The sequence below is a fragment of the Seriola dumerili genome, unplaced genomic scaffold (genome assembly GCF_002260705.1).
Source record: "Seriola dumerili isolate Sdu_G_001 unplaced genomic scaffold, Sdu_1.0 BDQW01000110.1, whole genome shotgun sequence".
Taxonomy (NCBI): domain Eukaryota; kingdom Metazoa; phylum Chordata; class Actinopteri; order Carangiformes; family Carangidae; genus Seriola; species Seriola dumerili.
This window is the reverse complement of record NW_019174365.1, coordinates 5,184,291-5,202,455: the sequence shown is the minus strand read 5'-3', so window position 1 is coordinate 5,202,455 and position 18,165 is coordinate 5,184,291. Positions and strand designations below refer to the sequence as shown.

The 18,165-nt window shown below is 41.8% G+C and overlaps 1 protein-coding gene across 2 annotated transcripts; it reads left to right on the top strand.

The window, feature by feature from the left end:
* Positions 1–1,243: 1,243 nt before the first annotated feature.
* Positions 1,244–16,818, top strand: pdcd6ip (programmed cell death 6 interacting protein). Of its 2 annotated transcripts, none has more exons than XM_022747517.1 (18): positions 1,244–1,541; positions 4,260–4,314; positions 4,405–4,474; positions 5,354–5,481; positions 6,237–6,390; positions 7,500–7,600; positions 9,043–9,159; positions 9,367–9,589; positions 10,895–11,018; positions 11,477–11,654; positions 12,810–12,921; positions 13,021–13,190; positions 13,625–13,873; positions 14,167–14,301; positions 14,476–14,570; positions 14,774–14,882; positions 14,985–15,202; positions 15,696–16,818. In XM_022747517.1, the coding sequence occupies exons 1-18, from the start codon at positions 1,336–1,338 to the stop codon at positions 15,892–15,894; spliced, it is 2,643 nt and encodes an 880-aa protein (XP_022603238.1). In that variant the 5' UTR covers positions 1,244–1,335; the 3' UTR covers positions 15,895–16,818. The 2 variants fall into 2 exon arrangements, with proteins under 2 accessions (XP_022603238.1, XP_022603237.1); XM_022747516.1 differs by having other exon boundaries at positions 9,028–9,159.
* The last annotated feature ends 1,347 nt before the right edge of the window (positions 16,819–18,165 follow it).

Sequence of the window (18,165 nt, the reverse complement as noted above, 5' to 3'; positions counted from 1 at the left end):
ACTGTTTAAAAGAAGATTGTAAATTGGTTTGGAAATAAAGGAATATGCACTTTTAATGACCAAAATAAAATTACATGAGGCTTTACAGATGGGTCCTGTTTTATTACCTGATCTTGAGGACCTGACTTGATGAGTGTATCTGTGTCCAAAAAAAATGGATTTAAGTCCTGAAATGATAGTTGATATTTGTGAAGACCCAAAATTAAACATTATATGTAAATAAATACAATATATTCAAAGAAGTAATCAAATAAATACATTATACAGTATTATATATGACTGTTGCTTTGCTGTCTGAATGAGGAAACAGCCAAAAGCCCCAATAAAATTATTCATGTTATGCAGTTTTCATGGTGTATTGGCTTATAACATTGAATAAAAGTGAAAACAGATGTCCACAAAGTGATTTAAATCAGTTACAAATATAAAATACAAAATACTTGCACCTCTTCCAGGTCAGTATTTGATAGAAGCATCTTTACACCAAATACACCAAGTATTTAGAGTATTTATATTGCAATCAGGTACACCACCTTATCCACAGACAGGTGTTCTCAATTTTACTAATTATGTGACTTCATAAGTATATAATGTATGTGACTTCAGTACACTAAAATAAAAAACTTTGAAGTTGGGTTGAATATTTTCATATGAACTGTTACTGACTGTTGTTATTGACTTTGTGATGAAAAGTGGCATTGTGAAATAAAATTTAGAAAAATGTTATAGGGGAAAATGTTGTGAAATAACATACATTCCATAATAATAATCAGACTATTAAAATAATTATCAAACTTCTCACAATCCCATGGTTATGTTAGATTTGTTTGTGTCTATATGTATTAATTTTAGTAGTTAAATGCTCTGTTTAATTTTGAACACTTTGGATCTCTCAATGGGGAATATTGTACCGGTGCATATTGATAAATTATTTGTTTTCAGTCAAATTACCCCACACCAAACCAGGTACCATGCAATATTCTGTCACGGGAATAATTGTACACATTACACAAAGATGGGGAGAAGTGGGGGGATTATAGGGACCCAACAGATCGATTTTGCTATAGGACCCCCGGGTAGCTTAATCCGGCCATGGTGTCCCGTCGCAGAGATAAAAGACTGTGGCTGTGAGCAAATAAAGCTAATTTTCTTTCAGCGTAGTTATTTTCCATTAAAACGGTAGTGATTCTGCGCGGTGCGCCACACCGTTTCCCATGACGTAATTTGACGTTCCCTGTGAGAATCCAGGAAGTGGGTTGCTCGCTGTTGTTTGTGTTCGTTGTTCGCTAATCGTCTCTGTCTTTCTGATTTAATACAGCGCTTTTACGGGCCGAAATGGCAACGTTTATTTCAGTCCCGTTAAAGAAGTCCTCTGAAGCGGATCTGGTGAAACCGCTGTCGAAATTTGTAACGGCCACATACTCAGCCGGCGAGGAGCAAGGGGAGTATATCCGCGCCGTGGAGGAGTTGAACAAGCTTCGCAAAAACGCGCTGGGGAGGCCGCTGGACAAACATGAGAGCTCACTGGAGATCCTTCTCAGGTAGAAAACCCTCCTTTTATAACACACCCGAACTAGCTTTCATGTTACTTACACCCAACTTTCTTACCTGTGGCAGTGAGCTTGCTCAGTCATCGCCGCACCCAGATGTGTTAGCTTTTAGTTGCTAACTTGGGAGCTAAAGTTAGTCGAGCTAATATGCTAGGAGTCATTTCTCACCAAAATAACTGACTCATATGCTATTCCTGCCAAGTTTCACAGAGGGCAGAACACATACTTGACGTGTTACCTTGTGTAACTGAACTGTCAGATACGTAAAATAAGAAATTAGCCATTTACGCGAAGCTAGGTAATGATCTTAGCTATGAAAGGACTCAAAGAAAACTGGTTTACTTGAGTATTAGAATTTGCTTCAACTTAAACATTATTTTGTCCCCAAACGCAGAGTAGTTTAAATATTAACGGAGACTGCAGTTGTTGAAAATAAGATATGTATGTGTTTGGTCATAGACATGTTCAAACTCCTCAGCACACTTTTAGAGTAGCCATGTATCTACACAGCATCAGTGAGAAAGTTCAGCTCTCCTGACAGATGTCAGTCACCTTTAGGTCTACCTGCAGCCCATGCCATCACTCCGTCCTCCACCACCAGCCACATGAATAGACGTCAACAGTGAGGCAGGCGTGATATCAGCAAGGGGAGATTAACATGATAACTCTCCATACAGGTGTGAGTATGAGATCAGAAGAGAGGAAAGGCATGCTACATAGAAGGCCTATATATACACTTTACCAGTGGATTTTATGTTTTGAATAGCTGCTCTGGACATATATGACATAGAAAATACACATATACACAAAATATAAAGAGCAAAAGAGTGTCACAGTGCTAAGCATTTTGCATAAAGGAACTGTGTCAGGAGAAAGATCTATGTGACTGAAACAAACTTCCTCTATGTCCCATGCTCCATGTAGAGGAAGGCTGTCAGTAACCGCTATCATACTGTTATATAAATATGCAGACTTATAATTGTTTAATGACTCAGATCTAATGGAAAGGACAGAGAGGTCTTGGCTACATATATTATCATGTATAAAACTTACCACTATTAGGTGATGCAAAATTAACCAACATGCTCCGTTCCTATATGAAATATAGAAGCAGACTTTGCCCTTTCTCATCTCAGTCTTTGTTCTTTATGACTCATAAGTTATTCAATGCATGGGGCTTGTAGAGATTACGCAAGTTGCCAGGAATGCACTTGCAGGTTGCCGGTCTTCTACTTTTCTCCACAGTCAGTTACTTTTAAGATTCAGTGCTAAATAGAATTACCTTATATTTGCCAAGATTAGGCTCTTGAAAGATTATTTCAGCACAAGGTGCTGAGTGTAAAGCACTGACAGGTCGAGCGCAGGGAAAATTGGACTAATGCAAGACATTCAGTTGCCTTTAGCATGATCTGTTGTTTTCATTGTGAGTCTGCAATGTTTTTCTGGGACAAACTACCTGTGACATCAGAAGTTGATGGTGTGGTTGATGGTAATGACTGCTGTTTCAGTTTATGTTTGGGATGCACTTATCCAATACACTGATTCGGTATTGGCTTCAGTTTGCATCCCTGGTTTATGTTAGTAGTTTGTAAAACAGTATTTGAGAGGGACATTGACAGAAATTCTAAAAAGAAAAGAGAAGACCTTTACTGCGTGAAAAGAGGAAATTTCTCACAGGATCTGAAAGTTTTTCCCACTCTTTTGATCTCTTCCTATAACTACCTGACTCATGAGTTAACTGTCATTAGCTTACAAATATATATAGATTTTGAAAGGTGTTTAGTGTAATGTGGGGCCTGTGGGATAGTCGATGCTTGGACTTATTAGAGACGGGCTTGAAGCTAGCATGTCTGTGCAGAAATGGCTGCCATTGCTGAGTGTTAGCATTGTCATTCCTTGGCTCTGTGCACATGTCGTCTGTTAGCGATGTGCCAGGTAGCCAGGGCAACGGGGCCGATCCCTTTCACAGGCAAGCAGACATACAACTATTGTGTCACTGTGGTGACCATTGTTTTGTTTAGGACGTTTCAGTCAACTAGAAGGGCACACCTCATCTCAGCTTTCCTCTCTCTCTGTGTGTGTGTGTGTGTGGCCTCTTCTATCTGATTGGAGAACATAAACTTTGTTTATGTATATTCTTGCACTCCAGTCTTTCTTGGCACAGGAAAAACAGGGTGGATTTGTACTTGTACTAGGGGATTCCCTAACTGGCCTCTCCGCATGTTGTCATTCCTAATAATAGACCATTCACACATCACTGACAGGGACACTGATAAGATGAAGAGCTGAGTAGCAGTCATGGACTCTGTATATCTATGTGTATGTCTGTGTCTGTGTGTGTGTAATGGCACTGCAGCGTGCTTGCCTGTCCTGATATTTTTTCCTGACTCATTGTCAAGTGTCTCTGAAATGGCAGAGCTTCCTCAAACCACAGAGGTGCAGTTATGTAATAATAATCATTACCCCCTAACCTAGTTTCTCAATTGTTACTTACTGTACAGTCGAATCTCTTTTTTTCCCTTTTTGCTCTTTTTTTTTGCTTTAACAAAACAAACGAAAGTTCACTAATAATCTAGAATATAGACATTTCTGTCTTTCCAATAAAAACCATGACATATGATCTGTACAAAACAAATGTACTGTACTGTAGTATTTTAGAGACACGATTAAAAAACATGGTTTAAACCTGTAATTTCTTTCTTTTTACAGATACTATGACCAGCTCTGTGCTGTTGAGCCCAAGTTTCCCTTCTCTGAAAACCAGGTAATTGCTTTGACAGCAGACATGATTGTGGGTTAGACGTAGTTCCCAGACAGAAAAACTTTAACACAAAGCCTCTCTCTGTTTCTGCAGCTCTGCTTAACTTTCACATGGAAGGATGCCTTTGATAAAGGATCGCTGTTTGGGGGCTCAGTCAAGCTCGGTAAGTGCAGCCTCTTAACAAGTCCATTTGTGTCTGTGGATGAATATCTGTGCATGTAACTGTGAGTGCACAGGGATGCAGTTAGCTGCAGAAGGAGGAAATAATATGACAAGAGTTAAAGTCAATATAGGGCTTTGCCCTGGAGGTACATATCTGTCATACGTTCTCTAAATCGATTTGTCTCTTTCTATCTGTCTCTCTCTTTCACACACGCGTCACTAAATAAATCCTGTTTTACTTTGCATCCAGAAACAGCCCTGACAAGTTGTTGTAAAGGGTTTAAATGAAAAAATAGCCACTGAAGTATGTGTAAGAGAGTGAAAGACATTACACAGGTGTGCATGTGTTGTAAAGTGTTTGTCAGGGCCACATACTAACAGGTCTTCAAAACAAAATAGAAAAAATGAAAAAAGAACTTCAAAGAGTCAATGTGAAATGAAAGCAACGAGAGAGGGAAAAAATCCTCTGGTTCTTAAGATTGCTCTTTGTTGCAGTCCACACTTCACATTTATTCTGTTCACGCTTGAATCTTTTGTCCTCTGTGGTGAATTGTGGGAGCTCATGACTATGGGATTCTTTCCAGTTTACTCTGGGCAAGAAAATGTAGAATGAAGCAGTACAAATGTTGGTTGGAGAAAATGCCAACCCCACACAAACAGCTGTGTCAACCGAACAGAAAGAAGTTGATACCCGACAAGTAACATGAAAGATGCATGTCACTCTGTGCTCTGTATAACAATCACTTTCTAGCTTTGAAAAGAAGTTGAAATTGATCTTAATGTCTCAAACTCTGTGGAATATTTGCCAGTGTGCTATGAAAGTGCATTCAGTAATTCAAGTTGTCCCTGAAAATAACCACAAAGTTTTTTTGTGTTGCAGCTTTGGCCAGTTTGGGTTACGAGAAGACATGTGTGTTGTTCAACGCAGCAGCACTGGCCAGTCAGATCGCCTCAGAGCAGAACCTGGACAACGATGAGGGACTGAAGGCTGCGGCCAAATACTATCAGGTGGGCGTACCACCACAAAGTTATATAGTAATGTGTACAACATGATTTAAATGCTAGGTGGAAATAACTGTATGAAATATCAGTGTTATAATGTTTGGTCAGATATGTGGAGATAAGCTGCAGAGATATGATGCTCAGTCAGACGTAATGACTGTAATGAATATAATTTTGTGGCTGTACTCCTCATTTGGTTTGGGTGACATAAACAAACAAGAAAAACTAGTGTCACCCGAGATATGTAAGGGCAAGTAAAATGCGTCATCATTTATTCTATGTCTGTAAACATCAGCACATGGGTATATACTTTCAAAAGTGATTTTCATGCAATTTTGACATGTTTTACTAATCAAAATAAACTCCATACCTGTGACCCAACATGAGCATGTGAGAGACCTGCAGGACTTACAAATTTATCTTCAATTTGCAGGCAGCGGCCTTTTGTGAAACATGATGCAGCCACCGTCTGTGATCTGTGTGTGTAAGCAGTGCTAGAAAATTGTTTTTGTGAAACGGGCCACTAGCACGTAAAGGTAGCTGAGTGGAGAAAAGAGTGGCATGAATTCAGATCATATGCGGTGGGTGCGACGGAGCTGAAATACGATGCATTAAGCGATGATTCAGTAGAAACTGGGGGTTAGTTATGTCCAGCAAAGACAGCTGGGGCTGATTTTGAAAATAAAAATTCAAGTTATGTGAATTTCAGTTGTGGCACTAATGTCTCATTTGTGCTTCTTTTTATTTATGTCTCTATCCAGCTGGCCAGCGGAGCGTTTGGTCACATTAAGGACACAGTGCTGTCTGCGCTGAACAGGGAGCCCACCATGGACATCTCCCCTGAGACTGTAGGCACCCTGAGCCTCATTATGCTAGCCCAGGCCCAGGAGGTCTTCTTCCTCAAAGCTACTTCAGGTATCAAAAGACAAAACACACTAGTTGTTCAAGCGAGTACTGTCTTCACATACAGACTGTAACATTATAAACTACTGCAAGGACTCCAAGAGCTTTTCAGCGCAGCATCATTATGATTTATCTATTTATCCCTTATCTGTTTCCTGTCACATAGATACTCAGAAAAAGGGGCCATTTTTATGTCTCAGCCCCAGCAACATGGCCATGGTCGGAGGCATAATGCTTCATGTTTGATTTCTGTCCATCTGTAGATACATACAGTACATACATACAGCCTTCCTTTTTTTGACAAGATACACTAAATAGCTTTTCCTTCAAATTCCTTCAAAGTCTTCTCTACGTATATTATGAGCCTGAACAGACATTTATGTAAACTGCAACTTGACTGTTTGGGGGAGAAATACAACTGCGATGCGGAAATTCTAGATAAGTCCCAGCTCTTAGTTTTAAAAAGTGCATCACACACAAAGGACCACTAATTAGTCTGTTCCTCAGTAATGTGTCTGAAAAGTTTCAGTGTTTAGGGACACTGGCATCAGTCTTGCTGATGTAAAGGAAGCATAGTAGTTGTACTTTAAATAAATAGCATCATTAATTACACACTCATGATTTTTTTTTGCCTAAGAGTAATTTCTAGCAATGGCAGCAGACAGTGATGCAGGCTGCACACTGCCTCTGTCCCAGTTATGTCTTGCGAGTTGCTTATGAGAGTTTTTAAGCACAACACTTTTGAAAGTTACATCATAAAATAAGCTCCCATTTAATAAAAATAAAATAAAATAAAAATAAAAAGTATATTTTTGCTGAGAGGGATGACTTTGGTGTAAATTAGTTTTTACACTTTGTAAGATGTAAAGGCAATTTCATCAAGGAGATGTATTAACACTGTTGTTAAATGGATGAAATGCACAAGAGACGGCTCTGAAAACCACTTGGAGAATTTCTGCCGTTATATAACATCTAATGTGAGTGAATGTATGACTGAATGTCAGTAATCAGCTTGATCATTATGCAATGTATGGTTTGCAAGAACACAACTTGTTATCTCGACTGTGTTTTGATATGTACTCTTTGCTGGTTGACTTAAAAGTGGCTTGTTCAACCAACAGATAAGATGAAAGATGCTGTCATCGCAAAGCTGGCCAATCAGGCAGCAGATTTCTATGGTGACGCCTTCAAGCAATGCCAGTACAAAGACAACCTTCCCAAGGTATGTGAAAGACACACATACAGTCACACACTAACCTAAAAACTGCTCAGGTTTAACACAAAAACAACAAGAAACACATTCACAGTCAGCCATGTGCTCATTGTAGTGGAGATGAATACAGAGCTTGGATTCTGCATGGTTTGGCATCTGTATGGTGTGCGCGTGAGATTGTGTGTATTGTTTTGTATGTGTGAGTTTATGGGGGAAAAAAAGATTCGAAGAGTGATACTCAGGTTGTGTGACTATCCAAATTGTAATCTCTCTATTCTCATTGTACCATTTCCGTCCTGTTTTCACTCTGATTGGTTGGTTACTACTGAACTGCAGTTTGACCTGTATTCATTCTGATTGGTTTCCCACCATCTAATCATGGGCATCTCAAGTACTTGCTGTCTGTCTAAAACCCGCACACACACGCTCACACCCTCAGGGTCACACAGCAGATTTTGATATTTTCAGGTGAATGAATTTAAACTAAAGTGAAAAGCATGAAATAAGTCATTTGCACCAGCTTTTCACAAGTTAAAAATTACACTTATGCATATATGAACAAAACAAAGTCATAACTACATTAACAATGGATTGTTGAGTAAGTTTAATATATCTCTTGACCCCTAAATCATGTTACAGCTTGTGGTGCTACAATGAGAACAGCTGATTGCTTTTAATTCGACGGTACTGTAGATGTTTCCCAGCAGCAGATTTCGACATTACTAAGGTCTTTACTATCTAGACATCCAGTTTTAATGGTGCAACCCCAACTGAAACTAGCTAATAGGAGGAGTAGTTACCAAGAGCTTTGGAAGAGCTATACGAACAAAATAATCTAATCCTGGTCGTACATTCTCGTTGTATGTACTCTGTCATGAAGCATTTAGTTCTCCTCAGTAACAGCTCTACACACATTAGCTTGTAGTTTTTGAGTGTTTAGAATGAAGACGTCACTTTTTTTGTCTACACAGGAAACAAGGTCAGAGACATTGATCGAAATCTGAAAAGCAGCATGTCTGTTCTCCCTGAATGGCACACACACACACACACACACTCATGGCTGTGGGACGTTTGATGAGGGTGTAGCAGCTTTTGCTGAAAGGTTAAACACTCATGGCCTGTTCTGTTTTCTCTCTCGTCTTCCTTTCTTTCTGCATCCCTCGTGGTGGTGGTGTTGGCACTGGTTGTATGTGCGTGTGTGTGTGCGTTTGCGTTGTGTCTTGCACTCCTCTGACTGCTTGTGCCTGTTTGTGATTGGCTTTCGTGATGTCATTTGTTATTTGACTTTGCTGGTGTGCATTTGCCATTTTGTGGTTTGCCTTGCCATTGTGTGTGTGTGTGTGTGTGTTTGTTTGTTTGTGTGTGTGTGTATATATATATATATATATCTGTTGGCGTGCCTGTGTGTTGCTCTGTGGTTGCCTCTCCCTGGTCAGTATTTTTATTTTCAGGAAGTGTTGCCGGTGCTGGCGGCCAAGCACTGCATTATGCAGGCCAACGCCGAGCTGCACCAGAGCGTCCTGGCCAAGCAGAAGAAGCGCTTCGGAGAGGAGATTGCTCGCTTGCAGGTACACAACTTTTGCATGACTTTATTGTATTGTCCCACTCTCAGATACACTCAACATATCATGTGTTGTATTTTCAGATGATGTTGCAACTCATTAATCATAATTTGGATGAATTCTCTCTATTACCTGTGTATACTTCCAAAAGTAAAAAAACTCATGAAGCATATTTGTTTTCCTCAATTTCGTCTCCTCCGTTAATCAACTCAGCACGCAACAGAGCTGGTGAAGACAGTGGCCTCTCGTTACGACGAGTATGTGAGCGTTAAGGACCTGAGTGACAAGATTAACCGAGCCCTGGCTGCAGCCAAGAAAGACAACGACTTTATATACCACGACCGCGTTCCTGAAGTCAAGGATCTGGAGCATATCGGCAAGGCAGCGCTGGTCAAAGCCACTGCCATCACACCTCCACTCAGCCAGAAATTCACAGGTACGACACACAGACACTTAACACAGTTCCCTGTTGTCACGCTAGACTGACTCACCCGGAGAGACATAAAACAAAGTATCTACATCTGAGTATAAGAGACAAAGGAAAGTGTTTTCCCAGACACACAGATTGTGTCAGAGTCCTTATCATTTTTCTGATCCAGTTAACATGGGAGGTTTTAAAGAAATAGTCTGACGTTTATTCACTTACTTGTTAAGAGTTAGATGTCTTCGCTGCCTGTGAGCTTTAGAGGTGCTGGCAGGTGGACGTTGATACTTTCAGAGAGAGCCACACTTGTCTTTCTACAAAGCTAAGATAACTGACTGACTGCTAGCTGTACTGGAGTGGTATTGATTTTCTCATCTTAACTCTTGCTTAAAAACAGAAGATAATCATACGTCCCGAAATGTCAAACTGTTGCTTTAATGTCACCAGTGCAGTGCCTGTTCAACATGTCTCTTGGTAGGGGCTGCTTTCATGGCCTGTGTTAATCCAGCATGTAGGTTTTCTTGAGAGCAACATCCAAACAACTTCACACTCGACACTGTACTTCCTGAGCAATACACCCTGCAGTCTGTGTGTTCAGTCGGTGTTACTGCTGAAGTTGTCTGCTCTGATAGTGTTTGAGTGACAGCTAGAAAGAGGCGCAGTGTCGCAGTTGAGTGGCGCCTTTCTTAAGACCCTGGCATGAGCATGCTGTTCATTTTCACTGTCCTTGTAGTTCTCACTTTTTCTTCACATTTTGTAACAAAGTGATGTTTGAAGCTTTCTCAAACTGCTCACCCAAATATCTTCACAGTCAATATTGCGCATCCTTGGTTCCTCAACTTGATACCAGCAAAGTTTGAGGTCGATGAGATGAGCAGTTGTTGAGAAAATAGACAAGACAGACGGACATTTGTCCATCTGTAGGTGGATATCTGCGATAATTTGTTATAACACGCTTCAGCCAGCATTCATGCTGCCCAATCAATGCTCATTTAAGCAATTGTTTCATAAGTTTTATATTAACATAGTATGCCAGTGCCATAATGTCAAATAGGCATGTTGTGTGTGTGTATGTGTGATATTTCCCATTCCCATGATTCACCGTCGTTTATGGTGAGAAGACAGTTTTTTCTACCAGGATATTGTAAAAACAACCTGTGAGTTGAGACTTCCCAAATTCCCATTTGAAAGACATAAGACGGCAGCCTCCCACTTCATGGCTGCCATTTAAGTTGCTAACCCTTTTTATTTTAGCATAATCCCATCCAAACTCACGCAGGCTTGTGTTTTTCTAAGCGATTGTTATTTCCTCTTCAGACTTGTTTGAGAAGATGGTTCCCATGGCGGTGCAGCAGTCCATGAGCATTTACAACCAGAGGAAGGCTGAGACCGTTAACAGACTGGTGGGATCGATGAGGGAGGCCACCAATCTCTGCAACGGGTACATTATCCTATGTCTGTATGAGTAGCTCTGCTTGTGCATGTCAGTGTGCAGTTATATTTGTGTAATTTACTTAAATGAGTATGTCCATGAGTGTCTCCGTGCATGGATGGGTTTATTAAAAATTCATAACATAATGGTGCACCAGGTGCCATTAAAATGTTGACGAAAGTAGTCGTGTTTTTATTGTAGTACCCTAAATAACTGTCAAGCCCTTTTGTCAAACTATTTGAAGATACTATTAATTGATTTAATTAATAATAGGCATTTTATGAAATTAAAATAGTTACATGTCCTAGTTTTTTATATGAAAATTCTCTCTCTAAAAACAGGTCAAAACTCAAATTGAACTTTGTGAAAGCATTTTTTTTTTTTTTAATTTTGTGACCTGGTGACAAGACACAGGCTGATGTTTGAGAAACCATAATATCCACTGATGATGTGTAACTGTCCATCAGGGTGTTGGCGTCCCTGAACCTACCAGCTGCTCTGGAGGATCTGTCAGGAGACTCTATCCCACAATCCATTGCTGAGAAGGCCAGATCCATTGTGCAGCAGGGAGGACTGCAGAGCATTGAGCAGCTAATCAAAGACCTGCCTGAGCTTCTGACTCGCAACAGAGAGATCCTGGATGAGGTTGGTGTCGGCGCCAAATAGAAACACACTGAATCATACATGTGTTACTACACCGCTTGCCAGCAATCTAGCCTCTCACCTTACTGCTTATCATAATCCTAAATCCATTTTAAAAAGTAAAGAAGGCACATTTAGAAGTACAACCACTTTAACAGCTTGTTTGTCATATGCCTTTGGTTTCTTGACAAAGTAGCATATGAATCTAATGATGTAAAACAGCTGACTTGGACATCCTGAATGTTGGACTTTTCCACCACCACTACCAGAAGAACACATGAATCCTAAAAACTCATAATTGTTCCTAATGGCGGAAATCCCAGATCAGGATCATTACTGAAATCTAATCCACTGATCTTTGGGCCAAGGACTGGCTGTCCACCAGCTTCAGCCAAACCATTTATTAGACAGCTTACTAACAAATAAACAGACGGGAGGAAAAACACAAAACATAAAACACAATCTGCTTCCAAGTTTTCTGGCAGAGTTGAAAAGTCCTAATTTCCCCCCAAAAGTAGGCAGTTCTGTTGTAGACAAAGTACAATAACTCAAAAATGAAAAATAAAAAACAGATAAGTAAATTTCTGCTGGCCAAAATGCAGACTGTATATTGTTTATTTATTTGTTTAAAATGCAAACTCTAAGCATGATTTTTACCTTTTTAAAAGACACGTAAGCAGTGCTGAAACAATTTATCGATTAGTTGATCGACAGAAAACTGTCAAAACTGTCAATTTTTGATAATTTTGTCATAATCTTTAGGTTGTTTATCGAGAAACTAAACTAAACATTTGCTGATTTAAGGTTCTTAAATGTAAGGCTGTTGTTTCTCTGTCTTTCATTGAGTGCTTGAGTTCTAGACCTTGTTTTCTGACATTTTGTGGACAAAACAATTGAGTGATATATCAGAACAATTAATCGATAATAATGACATGCCTTACATGAATGTATGTGCTGTATTGTTGACAAAAGATCGCTGAGTAATTATACAATGAATTCCAAAGTAGTCCTTAAAAGTCAGTACTTATGCACATAGACCCATGGCCCAAGCTATAAATGAGTAATGAAGGCCTAGTCATCAGATCATTTAATGTGTGTGTTGTTAAGACCTTTATATTTCCTGCGTGCACTCAGTATGTTTGTGTTTTTGTCCGTCAGTCCCTGAAGATGCTGGACGATGAAGAAACAACAGACAATGAGCTGAGAACCAAGTTCAACCAGCGCTGGAACAGAACCCCCTCTGGAGACCTGTATAAGCCCCTTCGCGCAGGTACACACACAGTTTGCTTTTTACATATTTTGTGAGTGTGTTTCCATTCCATGTTGCCCTTGGTCCTCATCTGTCCCCTTTCTCTCTTCTCTTGCCCAGAGGGTACTAACTTCCGCAACATCTTGGACAAGGCTGTACAGGCCGACCAGGTGGTGAGAGACCGCTACGGCACCCACTGTGACATGATCGCCCTGCTGTGTAAACCGGAGGACGAGCTCAACGCTGCCATCCCTTCTGCCAACCCGACGAAAACACTGCAGGGCAGCGAGGTCTGTCTGCCTGTATTTTTGTCTTCATATCTTTGTTTGAGTGGCCAGTTTATGTAAAACTACACTTCTTATTGCTGTCTTCCACCTTATCCCAAGATATTTAGTGTGCCACATAAACACGCAGTAGAAACTTGCTGTACACAAACACCCTGTGGACATTGTGTACTTTATGGCTCTTTCCCTGCTCCCCACAGTAGCCCCATTTTTCATTTTGTTTGCTGACTTTGCATTGTGTTCCACTAGGGAACTTAAAGAACTAAGCAAGCAGAACTGGGAAAGAGTGAAGAAGTACATGTCTCAAGCAACACTGCATCCATGCTAAAGTGAAAAACAAAAAGGTGGCGAGGTGTGCTGTAGCCTGCAGTCATCATTACAAGGGTGAGAGGTCAGTAATGTAAGGTAGTGTACTGAAAGTGATGTTGCCTTCACTCCAGGTTGTGAACGTGCTGCGCTCCCAACTTGCCCAGCTGGATGAGATGAAGAAGGAGAGGGAGACTCTGGAGGGAGAGATCAAGGCCGTCACCTTTGATATGTCTACCGCCTTCCTGACGGCGCTCGCCCAGGACGGGGCCATTAACGAGGAGCAGCTGTCACTCTCCCAGCTCGACCAGTTGTACGGGGCCTACAACCAGAGGGTACAGGCCACCCTCCGCACACAGGAAGAGCTGCTGGGACAAGTTCAGGTATATAAACCCACACGAGGTGGCCTGTTGTTGAAGAGACACGTGTTACTGGAATCAAGAACATTACCTGTATCAAACAGAAAAACATGCGTGTAAGCGTTTCTAACAGCAGATGCAGATAAAATCCAAAGAGTGATTGAAACCCAGTCCCCCCCCCCCCTTGAATGCTGCCCTTGTGTGTGTGAAGAAAATTTATAGTTCACTGTGTATAAATCTACTTAGTTTCTAAGAAGTTTCAGAGGTTTACCTCCTCAGTCTGTGATCTTTCTTTTCAACCTGTGATCACCTTCCAGACGTCCCACCAGGAGTTCAGCAGTCTGAAGCAGTCCAACACGGAGGCCAACCAGAGGGAGGAGGTTCTGAAGAAGCTGGCTTCAGCCCACGACAGCTACGTTGAGATCAGCAGCAACCTGCGCGAAGGCACCAAGGTACTCACTCAGCACAACACACCGGCACACATGAGCCTCAGCAGGGATGAACTGTACTGCAGTAATGCATATCTTGCCAGAAACTTTCCACTTTTATTTGTTTTGTGTGTGTGTTTCACGGTGGTTTGCAAGCCAGGTGATTTATTTTTGTCCCCTTTCTTTCTCCTTCCTCAGTTCTACAACGACTTGACAGAAATCCTGCTTAAGTTCCAGAACAAATGCAGTGACATTGTTTTCGCTCGTAAGACGGAGCGGGATGAACTCCTTAAGTACGTACTTGTCTGTTTTGTTGGGTTAGGTTTAGGGTTTTTATTTTTTATATTTTATTGGTTTGTGTGACAGTCGTATGAGCTGGTTAGGTTGAGGGCACCTGACCAGCTGGAGCAGATGAGAGTTATGGCATCCTAAATGCATGACCATGAAGGAGACAGGTGTACAGGTGATGTTTGTAATGTTTCACTCCTTGTCTCAGGGAGCTGCAGCAGAGCATCGCCCGAGAGCCCAGCGCTCCAAACTTCAGTGTTCCCGCCTATCAGAGCACCCCTGCTGCCGGCCCAACCCCTGCACCCAGGACTGTATTTGTAAGCAGTAACTCACGAAGCCAAACACTGAATACCACTGAACATTATAAAAGGCAGATTGTTGTATATCGATCTGTCTTCTTCCTCCTCTCTGCCTTCCAGGCTCAGCAGCCTCAGCAGCCTCAACAAGCTCAGCAGCAGCCCCCGGCAAAGCCACAGCCCCCAGCCAGGCCTCCTCCTCCCGCCTTCACCCCTCAGGCAGCCTCCACACCTCCCACCAACACACCACCGACTGGCCCTCCCACCAGCAACCCACCACCTGTGGCCCCACCCTCACAGGCGCAGGGACCACCTTACCCCAGTTACCAGGGCTACCCAGGGTGAGTTTTCCATCACAACATCCCGATTTCAGAATACATTTTGACATGAATAACTCTTTGTATTGATGTCGGGATGGAGTGGGATCGTTCCTGATAGCCGCTTCCATTTTTAGTCTTGTTTTCAGTTGCCAAAATACCTGCATTCCTTAAGCTAAGAGGCTAATCTCTTTTAGCTCTTCAAATGCTTGCAACGAGCAATGTAGAAAACATTCAGGCTTCTCAGTTTTAGTCAATGCTGATCGTCTCTGTCACCCATTAAAATGACAAATGTCACTGGTGGCAGGTTATGTTAGCTGTACCTAATTAATGTTAATTTTGTAAATGAATACTTTGTGTTTGTTGGCGAACAAGACCAACAGAGTGGTGACCTCCCTCTAGAGAACTGGCCCCACTGATCACATCATGTGAATCATCCAGTTGAATGTTTATGCATATCATTTGCATAGTTCACCGGCCAGATCTCCAGTATTTCTCTGTTGTGGTTTCTATGCAGGTACTTCCAGATGCCTATGGGCTACAACCCCTATGCTTATGGTCAGTACAACATGCCCAACATGCCCAACATGCCCTACATGCCCTACCAGGCGACTCCAGGACAGGGAGGATACCCAGGAGCCCCTCCTGCCGGACAGCCCTACCCTGGCTACCCCCAGCAACCACCACAGCAGCAGCCCTACTACCCTCAGCAATAACTCTCCTCTCTGTCCCCTCATTCCTCTTCTCACACGTTAACACCAAATAAAAAAAACTACCCCCAGCAATAACACTTTATCTCCTTCAGCTCTCTTTCTTCTCATCTTTTGTGTTTTTTCTCACTATCAGCAGCTGTAGAAACCCAAGTGAACGGCAACTCAGAGCTGCTTTGCACTTCTCCCTGAAACCAATTATTACTTTGCGATACTTTATTTCATCTTTCACCAAGGTTTTTCTTCTCTATTCCATCTCATGTTTTCTGGGCACTTTTCCTAAACTATCTCAACTTTCATCAAAGCACTAACCCCTTCCTCTTGCCTCTAAGATTATTTTTTATGTGCCCATTTTCTAATGATTTTGTTAATTGTTTAATTTAAACCCTAACTGGTTTTCATTAATAACTGACTCTTTGTCTGGGCTGGACTGCTGTACATCACTCATGGAGGCACACATAATCCCAGGATGGCTCTCTGTCTCCTGGTTTGAGAGTGTGTGTTGGGTGGGTGGATGGGTGGTCATTACGAGTCATGCCACTGATGGGAGAGCGCAGCCACATCTTCACTCCCCCCACCCACTCAATGCCCAGTGCTTCTATATCAACTATATTCCTATTTTTGTAATGAATACTCGCTGATGTATAAACCTATAAAAACGAATGGCCTGTAGGTTTTCTAATGTAGATGATGACTGTTGAGAGTTCTGCTCTCTTTCGCTCTTTTCTCTCTCATCCAGGGATTGTGGGTATATTTCTGTGTTACAATCAGAGGCTGTACAAGTGGCAGAAATGGTTCTATTATATAAATATATGTATAAATAAGACTCTGTATGTGGTTAACTGAGACACTCTGTGCACTTCACTCTCATGCTCTTTGTGTTTATTTTTATTCCTCAGCTCTAATGTGATTAAAAACAACAACTGCCAGCCAAAATTGGTCTGTATTTAAATGCTAGATGTCATGTTTGTGTTTGTATGTTTGTATGTATTCCTGTTGCTATCAAACTGTGGAGGTTTGTAAAGCAGCCAGAAGAGGGCAGTCCTGCAGCTCACAGTGGGAGTAGCAGCCCAGCAGCACTTCACCTGCCATTGTTGCTCCTCTCAGCCAATCAGGGACGGAGTTGTTCCATCCGACTAATCGGACGCCTTTTGACCTCGCGAGCATTTGGGGCAGATCCCATTTAGATGACATGCAAATTACGTTCCAGTGAGGTCGTGATCTCATCCAATCATATTTCCCCGCAGGTGATTTCTCCACAGACAGATTTCATCCCCAGATATTTATTCAGTGTCAGGAGACGCTAATGATTTCACATATCTCCTCCCTGTGTGTGTGTGTGTGTGTTTCTGTGTGTGTGTGTCTATGTGTGTGGCAGGAAGGCAGATGGCAGCGCAGTGTGATGTCTGGAAGGATGCATGGAGATGTTGGCAGAGAGCTGCTGGTCCCCTGCCTGCATCCATCACTCCACCTCTCTCCATTTTCCTCTCTCCGTCTAATCTGTCTTTTCGAGTTCCTATCAGCCCAACTCTTTAAGAAAAAATCCACCATATTTCACTTCATTTTCCCTCAGCACTCTCCCATTTTTTTGTTTTTCTTCCTATCACACTCTCTTCATCATATTTTCTTCTGCGCCTAAGCTTTTTTTTTCTGTAAACCACCTGTCTTTTTATATCCTCAGCTGTTCTCTTCTCCATTTTTCCCCTCTCCCCTGGCTCATCTGTTTTTGCTTACCATTCATCTGTCCTTGCCGTCCAAGCCGCAAATCGTTGGCAGTGAGTTGTCTTCACTGGTCAGTATCTCTTGGCTCATACATGTCTCATAACATCACGTCAGTCTCTCTCTCTCTTCGTTCTCTCGTCGTATTCTGTTGTGTGGTGTGTGTGTGTTGTGTGTGTGTGTGTGTGTGTGTGTGTGTGTGTGTGTGGTGTGTGTGTGTGTGTGTGTTGTGTGTGTGTGTGTGTGGTGTTGTTGTTGTGTGCTGTGTGTGTGTGTGTGTGTGTGTGTGTGTGTGTGTGTGTGTGTTAGAAAGTGAAACTCACAAGGAAGGATATACACTTTTAATCAGATCTAACAGCTCACATCTCCTACTGGAAGCGACACAGCACATACACACTGCCATGTTTCTCTCTCTCCCCCTCTCTTATCTATATACAGCATGCCGTTGCTGCCAAAGCCAATTGTAGCTCTAGATGTGTTTATCAAAGGTGTCTGTATGTCTCGGGCGCTTAATTTTAACAAGACGTTCTCCACCGGAGGAGTGTCATATTTTAATTG

Bases quoted from the DNA above. Each gene is read 5' to 3' on its own strand.
- pdcd6ip (XM_022747516.1), top strand. From the start codon at position 1,336: ATGGCAACGTTTATTTCAGTCCCGTTAAAGAAGTCCTCTGAAGCGGAT. The intron at 11,019-11,476 runs GTACATTATCCT...ACTGTCCATCAG, and splicing joins GCCACCAATCTCTGCAACGG to GGTGTTGGCGTCCCTGAACC. The intron at 14,302-14,475 runs GTACTCACTCAG...CTCCTTCCTCAG, and splicing joins ACCTGCGCGAAGGCACCAAG to TTCTACAACGACTTGACAGA.